The 13,091-nt window shown below is 39.0% G+C and overlaps 1 protein-coding gene across 1 annotated transcript in view; it reads right to left on the bottom strand.

The window, feature by feature from the left end:
- LOC129437432 (protein NLRC3-like) overlaps positions 1-13,091 on the bottom strand; it is a 46,443-nt gene that overhangs the window by 8,763 nt on the left and 24,589 nt on the right. The window contains exon 4 of the mRNA XM_073865736.1: positions 740-913. Coding sequence (XP_073721837.1) covers positions 740-913 — 174 coding nt within the window. The remainder of the gene's footprint in view (positions 1-739; positions 914-13,091) is intronic.

The following is a 13,091-nucleotide window of genomic DNA, read 5'->3' as shown; positions in this document are numbered from 1 at the left end:
TCTATATCTAGAGCTCCGACTCTCATATACAGGTATTTATTCTGTCTGTAGGTTTGTGCATATATTTATACCTGTTCATTTTACTTAATGCCTATTTTTAATGTAATGTATGCATAAATACAAAATACTATGCATACTATATTTCAATAGTCTATAAAATTAATAACTCAATTAAAAACAAGATTCTGTCTATCAAGACTTGTTGTTATCCTCTGGGCATTTTCACTTTAACATTATTTACTTTAAATTGTCCATATTTTAAAACTGTGGTGAGCAGTTAAAAGCTATAGTGGGTGGCAAATAACTGCACATTTTTATAATCCAAAAACAATATAAACTGAAAAACATGTATATCATGAAATATACAGTTACCGTGAAATAAAATGACTCATTCTGTGGAAAAGATTTTTGGTCATTCCACCCACCCATATCTGGCACCATTTCGGGCTTTTTTCAAAAACACTTATCTAAATCTCGAAGATCGGATCGGATCGAATCGAACAATGATAATCGATTCAAGATCTTGATAATCGGAATCGAATCGATTAATGAAATTTGAATAGAAACCCAGCCCTAAGTAAGAGTTAAAATGTTGTGATGAATGTTAAGTGAAACTTTAGTTCCCAAATAAAGAAATTGAATTAAAATCCTATAAATCCATTACAGATGTTATGATCTCTATATAGTCTCATTATAATCTATGTGTGATTTTTGTCTGAGCATCATATCACAATCTTACTCCAGTGTCTTCAGTTTACATTCAGGATTCTTCAGTACATCAGAGATCAGCTTCACTCCTGAATCTCTTAGTTTATTATCAGACAGATTCAGATGTGTCAGGTGTGATGGGTTTGATCTCAGAGCTGAAGTCAGAGCAGCACAACCTTTATATGTGATATTACAAGAACTCAACCTGTAATAATGTAAATGATAAACAGGGTCACAAACATGAATTGAAAACTGTAATTAAGAAACAATTAATGAATTTATCATTGACTCTTTACTCATATAAACATCTCAGTCTAATAACTGTAATCAGATGTTAAGCCTCAAAGAAATGATGATTTAAAACTCCTCATGTAGGGTGATTTCCCAGACAGGGTTTATCCTACTCCCATACTAAAATGCATGTTTGAGATGCCTTCATTTAAAAACAACTTGCTCTTTCACATCTTAACATATATCAGTGCCATTGTTTTGTCTGAAAATGAACACCAGTACTGTTTTTTTTAAGGTACGTTTGTAAAAACGACTTAAAGGTAGGGTAACAGATTTAATCCTGAAACATTTTTAGTTATGCTGGTTAAAAGTCTCCTCACATCCTGATAGCAATCACTGTGTTAAGTTGTTTAAATGTATTTGTAGAAATGTATGTCTTCTGGGAAAGGCGTAGGACCAAAAAATGTTCAACAAATCATAGATTTCGGTCCGAACGGACGTTTCCATTTTTGTCCCTCATACGTAAGCATCATTTGAATTCCCACCGCGCAGCGAGTCCACGCAGACACAATACGTCATCGGCGCGTTCACGTGCGCTCACCTCCTGTCTGTAAACAGCGAGAACAGCAAACTTTTCTGCTGAAATGACAACCTACACTGGAGCCACAAAACTAAAGGCATCTTTTATAACAACAACAGCAAAAACTGCCTGGATCAGCAAGAGCAAAAACCCAAATTAACATCGGTAACTTTACTGCTTTACCACGAGATGCAAACAGCTACAGGAGGCAAAGAGTCTGAAAGGGTCGTTGCACTGTTTATTTTGGTAAGGTAGGTACGCGATATGTTTGTATTGAGATGGATTCAGATATTCTACTTTGATGAAACATTGTGTTGCTTATGAAATTTGTGTTCGTTTACGGATTAGCATAACTTTATAGTTACTACGTCTACACAACCGACCGTGTGCTTAAACTAATTCTGATGTAAACCAGTTGTTTATGTTGGTTATTTTGGAAGTGTTATTCACTTTGTACTGCAAAGTTTTCTCACTGGTGAATGAGACATGAGACGTGACCGTCTGATCTGTGCGTGTTCATGTGTTTTGAAAGAGGCGTGGCTTTGGATGGCGATTTGACTTGAGGGTGGGATCGGGATTTCATTGCTAGGTGGCTACCGTTAGCATTTTTCAAAATGTGTTACCCTACCTTTAAATATCCTAATATAACTAAAGCACTATTCGGACGGAATTAGTTTTCCAAACGACGTTTGAGTTTCAGCGTGTCCCCCAGGACGTCTGTGATTTTATGTACCGATTCGGACGGGATTAAAATGATGCAGCCTATTCCAGAGATGGGAGTGTCTGTTTCATGCATTTGGGCGTTGCAGTAGCACGTGCTCTGGATACGCGTGTTTGTAATGTTAAATATTTTGCTTTAAATGTAAAATCATGACAGAACATGTAATTTATTAATTTAATTTTAACAAATCAAAATAAAATATACAAATCCTACTAAAGTAACGTTAGCCTACGTGTTTTATATAACTGTCTGCTTATAACAAACACAAAGTAATGAAGAAATAATGATTAATAAAATGTAATATCTTTATTAAATAACATTACCATTCCGGAGTTGAACAACTTTGAACGGAGTTTCTAATAATGTTAATGATATTACAGTGTTTAGTCTTAACAGTTTATGATATTCAGCTCGTCTTGATTTAATAACTTTATTTTGCAGAATGCAAAAAAACATTCATATCTGAATGAATGGGACTCAGGAAATACAATATACGCGCATTAGTAAGACCTTACGGCAGATCACGTTGGCCAAAACACGAAATGAATCTCATTTTCAAAAGATATTGCGGGCAAACACAGACATTTGCATACGGACGGGATTACATTTCTCAGAGGACCTCTGAGTTCGGCGGAAAAACAGTAGGTAAATTGCTCTGGAATGTTTACAGAGGTCGTCAGAGAAAAACACAGACATGGCCAATTCGGACGGGATTAAAAACACAGAGGACCTCAGAGAAGCACGATTTTCTCAGAGGTCCCCCTGTAAAACTAATCCCGTCTGAATAGGGCTTAAGGCCTACACTCTTAAGAAAAATGGTTCTTCAAAGGTTCTTAAATGATGACAAAGGTTCTATATAGAACTAGCCTGATGTTGTCATACTCAATTCTAGTCAGAATTTGAGTCTGATACCGCTCCATTGAGCTATAATTATGAGGCGTGTCTCAACCGAAAAATGCCTCTGCACTCAATTGGATAGACCTACAACCAATCAGAGCAACGGAGTGTGTGACATACGTTAAGTCTTTTGCAGCCTGACTGAACTGCTAGTTATTTCGCTACAATGACACTAAGATTGTGATTATACTAAGTCTTAGAGAACGTACATAAACACCTACTATGTTTACAACATTTCATTTATATCACAACATTAAGTATTTACTAAGTCATACAGTAAGACTGTCTCTTACCATTTGTACGTTAGGTGAACTTCATCCACGACGATACCCATTACGTTTACTTGAAAATATTGGAGCCTAGCATGTCCTCCACTTAATCAGCAACCACAATTCTGGGCTTCCGAAAAGAAGCTGGCAACGACCGCTAATTATATCCATCTCGTCATGCACGCCGAGTTGCATCGCCTTGATACCAGTTTCAGTTATGACCAACTTTTGCCGAATCCCGTAGGACGGACGGCAAAAACATCAACAAATGCCTTGCTCGTGTTTCTCTGTTCCTCTTTTAAAATCAATGCTCTGTCGATATCTTTTAGAACAGAACAGAATCCACACATCTGAATTCTACAGCGGCAGCCATTTCGTTGTAAACAGATTTAACACACGCGCTCTTTGGTGACGTGGTTGATTACGTTACTGTTGATCATCTGTCCATCATCGTATAAAGCCCGCCCTGACAATTTGATTGGTTCGACCAGATTTTGGTCTAGCATAGTAGCTCCTCAACGCAGAAACCCCAGACCGATCTTCCCGTTCTCAAAATGTTGTGGGCGGGGCTAAGATCGGCTGGCATCCAGGCTAATATAGAACCATATCATACTGAAGAACCTTTTTGTGCTGAAATGGTTCTTTAATTCCCGCCTTTTTGATTTTAAATTTAGTCAGTTAATTTAAAGCTGCCTGCAGATTATTTTCACCTGTAAAAGCCCTAATCAACAGTCCTGCTGAAGCGCCTGAAGACTAACAACACAAACAGGTAAAAGAGTAAAATAATTATAATTTACTGTTAAAAACATTTGGAAAATTACAGTTTTGTGTATTCTTTTGTGTACTTTATTTCTTTTATAACAGGTAAACTTTATACTGTAAGCTTCATTCATTTTTTAACCGATAAGCTTCATACTGTTTTAAAGGGGACATATCATGAAAATCTGACTTTTTCCATGTTTAAGTGCTATAATTGGGTTCCCAGTGCTTCTATCAGCCTAGAAAATGTGAAAAAGACCAACGCAATAACTTAGTTCTGGTAAACCATTCTTTGCAAGCATGTGGAAAAAATAGCTCATTGAAATTTGGCTCCCTTTGTGAAGTCAGAAGGGGATCTCATTATAATAATACCACCCCTTTATCTGCACTATCCAACCACGGCACTGCCATTTAGTGCAGAAATGCATTTGCATTTTAAAGGACACACCCCAAAACGGCACATTTTTGCTCACACCTACAAAGTGTCAATTTTAACATGTTTTAATAGGTGTGATGTTATACAGCAATCTATCTTTCAACAGTCTGCCAACGTCTGCCACCTCATTAAAGTATAAAATGCTAAAAACAAAATTAATTAATGAATATGATTGTGTGTTGAGTGTCTACGACAGGGCTATTCAATTAGTTTATCATGGGAGCCAGTTCATGAAAAGCATCTCAAATGAGGGGCTGGAGATATATCAGTGATGATGACTACATTTTCCTACATTTAAATGTACATTGTAAAATGCCAGAGTAAGCTTTATTCTACATTTAAAGGGGTAAATAAGAGCAATATCACACTCATTGAGAATTTAACTTATTTACTCAGTTAAGTAGCCCACACATAACAAAAAAGTTAACATTGTTTTATGCTGTTTTTTGTCAAAGCTAATTATTTCACTACTCCTATTTAAACCACAACAGCCATTTTAATAATTGGCAAACATTAGGCTAGCTTCTAATAAGAGAAATTATACTTTTAGATGAATTCAGGCGTATGTTTGTCAGCGCAATCCGCATACAGTGGTGCAGGTGCTGGGCTGTGAGCGATTAACTGTTACTCGTTGGATTCTTGTGTGAGAACGATGACTCCCATAATATTTGAGCCTTTGTTTGCTTTGAATTTCGGAGAAACCCCAGGATCTTTTTCTTTAGTTCACAAAATCGTTTCAATGTGTTTCCTTTATTAAGACATCTAATGTCATTGTGGATAAGCAAGTCATCATTGAGCTCACATATCAGACAACAACTGTCGGAAAAGGTGGTGTTGTAAGCTGGAAATTACAAATAAAGTTAAAACAGCCACAGTCTCCTAACTCACCACTGTCAATTATATCATATTGAGATGCGGGCGCGATTGGGGGAGGCTCGCATTGCGGACTAAAGTGAGAATATAAACACGTGACACAGCTGCTTGAGCCAGTTACGTGACTTGCGCTCTGGATCTCATGCCTCTTCCATGCTTTCCATGTAAAATTAATGGTATGCTTGTCTTCATTGCACTGTTGTTCAGTATATTGAGAACAGCCCGTCACTCAAGCACTGTGCTTCTAAATGATTTTACAAGATCGCACATTACTATTTTAAGGCGCAAATGCGAGTGAAATACCCGCACTGTAAAGCCCTGTAAGCCCAATTTTGTCATCTTTACACTGGTTACCAGTAAAAAATTCGCACACATTTTAAAATATTACTACAATCCTTCACGTACACTGAGGTCGCACAATTCTGGTCTCTTAATTATCCCTAGAGTATTTAAAAGTGTCTAAAGGTGGTAGATCCTTCTTCTACTTAGCCCCTAAGCTCTGGAATGTTCAAGAATCAGACACAGTCGATCAATTTAAATCTAAACTAAATACATTTTTCTTTAACAAAGCATTCCAATAAAATGTCCAGTAAATGTACTTATCCTGCAATTGTTGGCTTGTACGGAACAAAGCATTCACATAACTCGTCTGGGTAATATACTTATGGCCGTTTACGCAAATCAGCATAGTGCTCAAACAACAAAGCTTGGCATCAACGTTAAATTACAAACTTTCGGGACTGGAAGATTACAAAAAAGTGGAATTTTTCATCCGACCAGCCTTCCAGCGCCATCTGCTTACATTCCAGAAGGGAAAACACAGCTGCCTTCATTCAAAAGGATAAGATAAAGAAATGTCTCATCAACAATCTACTTGCTGCACAAAATGCCACAGACTTTTTCAAAGGATTGCTGTTCTTGAAACAAAGTTACTTGCAGGACTACCAAACCAGACGGAACACACAACAGAGCTTCTTCATCATGAACGCCATCAGCATACCGCCAGTGAGTCCCATGAATCTAATGATCAAAAACATAATCAATGGTACAAACAGGGAGCAAGACCCCAAATCACTTGAGAAATCAGACTGTCACGAGCATCACATATTGCCGCAGTAGCTTCCTCTACCCCAGATACAGCTATGACAAGGATTGCAAACACTGACTTTCTACCACCACCTATACATCTTGAGAACAGATTTGAAGTATTAATGAATATGAGTGAGGAATCCCCAAATGTGATAAATGTGATTGAACATCGATCATATCAGCCAGCAGCTAACACTGATGCTAACTGCCGCTCAAGATCGAGCAGACAGCGGCACTCAGCGCAGAGCGCATCCAAGCCCAGAACTCTTATATTGGGTGACTCAATTATCAGAAACATTAGCAACAGGGACTCAACTACGTGCTGCCTTCCACAAGCAACCATTTCTGATGTAAACAGGGAACTTCAGAACATTCTGATGAAACATAAGACTGTAAATTGAGTTGTCATTCATGTGGGGAAAAATGATATTCACAAAGAGCAATCTGAACTCCTTAAGAGGGATTTCAACAAACTTTTTGAAAAACTTAGAAGAGTGACAGTTCAGCCGTTATCTCTGGACCACTTCCAGCAAGAGGAACAAATAGGTATTCACGGTTGCTTGGACTTAATACATAAAGGGACTGAACTTCATTGACAACTTCAATCTTTTCTGGAGTCAGAGACAACTATTTAAACAGGATGGCATCCACTCAAACAGACTGGGTGCAAGAGTGCTAAAGGACAATATCTACTTCTTCCTTCATCATCCTTTAGCAGTGTGTGCCAATCCACTCAACCTGAATGGCACACACACACCTGGACAGAGTATGAATGACCACAGGACTTCTCTTTAGCACCTGAATGGACATGACGTTGACAGATCACACAAGGACAGAGATAACACCACGCAGCCACAACAACCACTGCTCATGGACACAATCTCAGCTGAGTCCTGCCCACAGAGCTCACCACAGTCAGACTGTGTTAGATTAGAACTGCTCCAAGATTAAGGACCCAAGGACGAATTTCTGGAAAACAGCCAGGGAAACAAGGACAACATATTACATATTACAGCCTCCGGTCACATCAGAGCAACAGGACTCCTCACTAGATATGTCATTCCTCTCTCCAGCATCCCCGCTTTTGACCTTCTCCGGAAAAATTAAAAATTTAGGAACTTGTTTATGCTGGAACTAAACTATCCCACTCAATTGCTGCGAGCCCCCAGATTTCAACCAGAAAACGGCAAGCCCCACAACCACCAAAGCCAGTGGGCTCAGCTCCAACCACACCCCCCCCCCCCGTCCTGTGAGAGCTTTTCGGTCTCTGACACAACGCCAAGGCACACACCCTCCTCCATCTACTGTAGGTGAACCAAAAACAACTGATAACGGCTCTCAGTGATATGAGTCGGGTGCCTGCTATGATAATAGTAATACTTTAATCTATTGTATACAGAACAAGCAGGAACCCAGTGTGTGCCTATATCTCTCTATATTTCTGTTCTATTACATGATAGAAAGTCCAAGGCTTTCTCAAGCCATGGGGCAAACCCATATAATCTGCTGCCTGTTACATGTCAAAATAAGATTTCTGTTAGGGAATTTTTTTTTACTGTTAAGTTAGCACTTTTAAACATCTGTTCACTTAAAAATAAATCACTTCTAGTTAGCGACTTAATAACCACAAACAACCTAGATTTTATGTTTCTAAATGAAACATGGCTAGAAGAAAGCTACAGTGCAACAGTCCTTAATGAAACAGCCCCTCCTAACTTTACTTTTATGAGTGTCTGCAGAACTGCTAGGAGAGGTGGAGGTGTAGCTCCTCTTTTTAAAGATGTCTATCAATGTAAGCAAGTGTCATTTGGCAATTACCCGTCTTTTGAATATCTATGTATTGTGTTAAAAGGTACTCCACGCATTCTACTTATCATTATTTTCAGGCCCCCTGAACTGTTTTTCTATTGCTGGAGATTTTAACATTCACATTGATAAGCCAGAAAACATTATTGCAAAAGATATCACAGCTGTTTTAAATACTTTTGATCTGACTCAACATGTACATGGACCCACACACAATCGTGGACACACTCTAGATTTAATTATCAGTAAGGGTGTAAACATTTCATCAATTGTTATTAAGGATGTAGCACTGTCTGATCATTTCTGTATTTTCTTTGATATATTGATCTCTCCTATTATTGAAACTAGATCTGTGTCTGTCAAAAAGAGATCCTTAAATCAGAACACCAGTGTGCTATTTATGAAGGCTATATCTTTAACCCTCTTTTTCAGTTGCTTAAAAACATAATAATGGCAAAAGTCTCATGACACTGTGTTCAGCACGAAGTGGGCTACAATATTATATCATCAACATGTATGTACATGTTTGAATTTTTGAGAGAAAAATGTTTGTGTGTTTTTTGAAAAAGCAAAATTTTTAAGTCACTGATATAAGTCCACAAAACTCATTCAAAACATGTTTTCCCAAGACTTTTCAAAACAGGATCTAGTAGTCTAGAGTTTTTTCTTCAAAGTGATGTGAAAATCATTCTGCCTACTCATTAATGAGCCTTGTAGGAATGTAACAGGAATGTAACTTTCTCTGTAGTAAAACCATGATGAGGTTTCCTTGGGAATTTATCACAACATTTTACAATAAAATGTAAATGCACACACACACACACACACACACACACACACACACACACACACACACACACACAAACACACACACAAACACACACACATTATATATAATTTTTTTTCTATTTAAATATTTTCTATTAATTTCACAAGTATACCTTTAAATACCATGGTTTTACTACAAAAAAGTGCAACCATGTTTTTGGCTACAAATAGCCTATTATAGTAATTATGGTATCTAGTAAGGTATGTAGTGTAGTGTTATTGAACTCTGGTAAAAGTACTGTTTGGCCATCGTAAAAATGAACACAGGGTTAGTGTTTGGTTGGCCAGCAAGAGTTTTACTTTTGCACCGTAAAAAGCTGAAAAACTGCCTATCGTTGTCTGGGCTCTTAATTTGTGGTTTTGTAATCATTATAGTAGAAACACAACAAGGGACAAGCGAACTTATCAATGTTTGTTTACAGCCGCCGCCATTACTCACGTGTCGATAGTGAAATCACCACAAAGGAATGTGTGGACATGTGTGCTATCCTGCCAAGGTTATAATCGTTAACGAAAACAAACAAAAAAACGAAAACTAGGTGGGATAAAACATTGTCATTGTAACAGATGGCTCGGAGTCAAATAGAGGCCATTGGGCATCTGGATTTCAACAGCCCTAAAATTGTGATAGTTAGATAACCCTGTCTCCTTTGTTGACAATCGTGGAGATGTCTATCACCTATCAAGGCTGTAAAGTGGGTGACAATTAAAACGTATGCAGTCGTAAAAGGAGGTTCAAAGGAATTCCACCATTCTGACCATCGCCAGAGACACAGCAGGGGGCACAGACGATATGTCTCTGATGAAACCACGTTTAAAAATCACAATGAGCTGTTTAAATGTATATATATGTTATATCCCTTTACTGCATGATCATGTATGTGTGATGTAACTGTGTGTTAACACTTTAGTTAGATTGTGTTCACTGTAGCATGGTTCATATCTTAGGTATGAAATTATTTTTCAACGTGATCTTAAACCCATGTCTTGTCTAGTATCAAATTAATCTACTCTTTATTTCCCAATCATTTCTATGTATCATATTACCATAAGCCGCATCAATGTCATTTAATATCGATTTGAAGAGTTATGGAAACAAACTTTTATCATTATGCAATTACACAAATGTGATGTCTGAAAGAACAAAGGCTTGTTTCCCCGCGCGATCGAACACTTCGCACATTGGTCATTCACCTAAAATGGGCTGGGCGCATGAAAGGTCAAAACGGCCTATCGCCCAAGCCATTATTGCTCAATTCGCTCAGAAGCTTAGTTCGCTCAATCGCTCAGTATCTCAGTAAGTGGCTTAGTTCACTCATGAGCGCTCAGTCCTCCGGTTACTCAGGTAACCCGCCAGCGCAGTTTGGAAACTCGCTGAGACTCACCCAGAGTCCCTCGGATTCATCATCTTTTCTCTGAGCCCTGTCCTGTCTCTTCGGAACAGTCTTTCCTGGCTTTGCGCTAGAGTTCAGAAAACCCCGCGGACCAATCCGCCCTACGAAACAACTTAACGGACTTCCATCTTAAACGAACACACCTGGATTCTCTCTCTCACTCCTTGCTCGCACCGCGAGCATAAGAAACTTCGCACCGCATCACAAAGAGCCAAACGCAAGTATAAACTCGTTTTACTCGCTGATGTTCAAGCTTTACCCCTTATGAAAATTAAGGCGATCCTTAGAGATTATCCGATGGTTTGTGCAGATGTTAAGCAATAGTGCTATTGCCAATCTTTTATTCTCTCTAGCTTTTCAACCTTTTCTTTCTCATCTATGTTTTATGTTATTGTATGTGTGTATGTTTAGTTAGTCGTTATGTGTACTTTGTTTTATAGTTAATAAACCGGTTTTGCATTTTCACAATTGAATTGTTTCTGTGTTCAATGCTCATGAAAGTAAAGTCACTATTTCTGCCTTTTGATCCAGCTACACGCTGCGAGTAGCACTGTATATCAGTGAGAAGGTTAATTTTAAAGGCCATGAAATTAAAATTTCTTAGACGTTAATATACGATTATGGATATTTGTCTTCGGTGGACGAACATATTAATTAATTGTTATTATTAATTCTGCTACGCCAGGTAAAACCTGATAAACTTGTATAATTAATTACAGTTAATTATACATAATATTCCCTTTGAGCTAAAATCTAAGATTCCCTTGGGAATCCCCGTAGTGTTTCGGTCGGAGGTTCATAGTGTTTCAAATAACGTTATTTCCCTCCTCCCGCTAATTCGCTACATCATTAACTGAAATAAAAATAAAAACGAGGCATTACAAAAAAACGATAACTAACTAAAACTGTAATGTGTGTCTGGCAAAACTAACTAAAATAAAAATATAGATTAAATGTCCTTAGTTTTCGTCTTTGTCTTTTATAGAGCAAATAACGTTCAGCTTCAAATTCCTTTCCATGCGTCTCTCACTCACGCATCACACACACATTCGCAAATTAATGACTTGTTTAAGTTGATTCCTTTCAAGGTGTTGCAAATAAATGAGTCTTTTGAGTCAATTCTTTACAAAGCAAACAGGCCAAACGTTTTGAATTGGTTCGTGAATCAGTTTAAATGAATTGTTTAGATCGCTGCAACAACTGAATCGTCTGATGCGGTTTTGCTTGTGTCCTAAAACACGCAGAACATAAAGAGTGTTGTATTATGTGAATATGAATTTACTAATAAAAGCAAAACTTCACACGTGTTCCCGCCATTATATACACACGGCCTGTTCGACATTAAAAACATTTTAACGCACTCAACCTCCAGAAGCACTGTGAACACATGACTGAATAAAGAAAGTCCATCTATGATTGACATCTGATTCGCTGTCTACTGTACTGTAAGTGCTTCTCACAACACACACACGTGACATGAGATTCACAACATAAGAAAACATGAGTTATTTTCTAAAATCAGTTTGTATTTCATGTAAGTGTAAACTGTCGATGACCATCTTAGGAGTTCCCTTTCAGTCGATCACTACGACGTCACGTCGTGACCGACGAATTGGGAACTCGCTTAGAGAGACCAATCTGCTTCGTTTACTACTAAAACGCCAATGAACTTGGCATAATGCTGGCGCCGCCCCGCCAGGTGCGTATATAAGCAGCAGGTGCAAATATAGAAATTAGCTTTTTCGCTTCGAAAGCCGGCATTATCTGCTACTGAGAAGCTACTTGCTCTTCTTGGAACGGTTGCTAAAGTTGATTGACAAGCAGTACTAACACAGCGGATGCTCGCAGTATTCCACTGCTCTGCATCTTTTTTGTTTTGAGTTTAGTGTGTACGTTGCCTCTCCTTGTACGCATCATCAGCTGAGCACCTAAAGAGTGATTTCCCTAAAAGAGTGATACGTGAGAGCTGCAGAGTCGTGTTCTACGATTTCTGCCGAATCCATTTGAGCTCCTTCTGGTCCCGTCACTTCTGCAGCATCAGAGGGGTGCCCACTTTTCCCTCCGAGGTGGAGTCGTCCCGGAGATAGCGTCCGTGCCCGCTCGAGGGGCGGAAACGGTAGAGTTGGAGGGGTTAACCCCCATCCACCCGAACCATCCCGCCTGCATGATTGGTACTTCGGAGCTGCTCGGTCCTCTCCTCCTGTGCCTTTCCCGTGGGCACGAAGGGCTGACTCTATGGAATTATCGCCCGTCTACGGCCGTTCAGGCTTCACCCCTCACCTCCCTCGCTGATGGAGCCGCTAAGGGTTATGTCAGCTTCCTTTCGGTGAGCGGGGAGTCGTGATGCAACTGTGTCCAGCCCCCGCCGCATACTGGAAGGACTGGTCGACCCTTCCTTCGCAGGCTTGGAGTCCGAGCCTATGGAGAGGTGGCATCTGTTGCATGCCGTCCCTTGCACGCCACGGGGCTGTGCATGCTTGAGATTGGCGCGAGGGAGGCC

The sequence above is a fragment of the Misgurnus anguillicaudatus genome, unplaced genomic scaffold (genome assembly GCF_027580225.2).
Source record: "Misgurnus anguillicaudatus unplaced genomic scaffold, ASM2758022v2 HiC_scaffold_33, whole genome shotgun sequence".
NCBI classification, from domain to species: domain Eukaryota; kingdom Metazoa; phylum Chordata; class Actinopteri; order Cypriniformes; family Cobitidae; genus Misgurnus; species Misgurnus anguillicaudatus.
The sequence above is the reverse complement of the archived record's forward strand: the minus strand, read 5'-3'. Positions and strand labels throughout refer to the sequence as shown.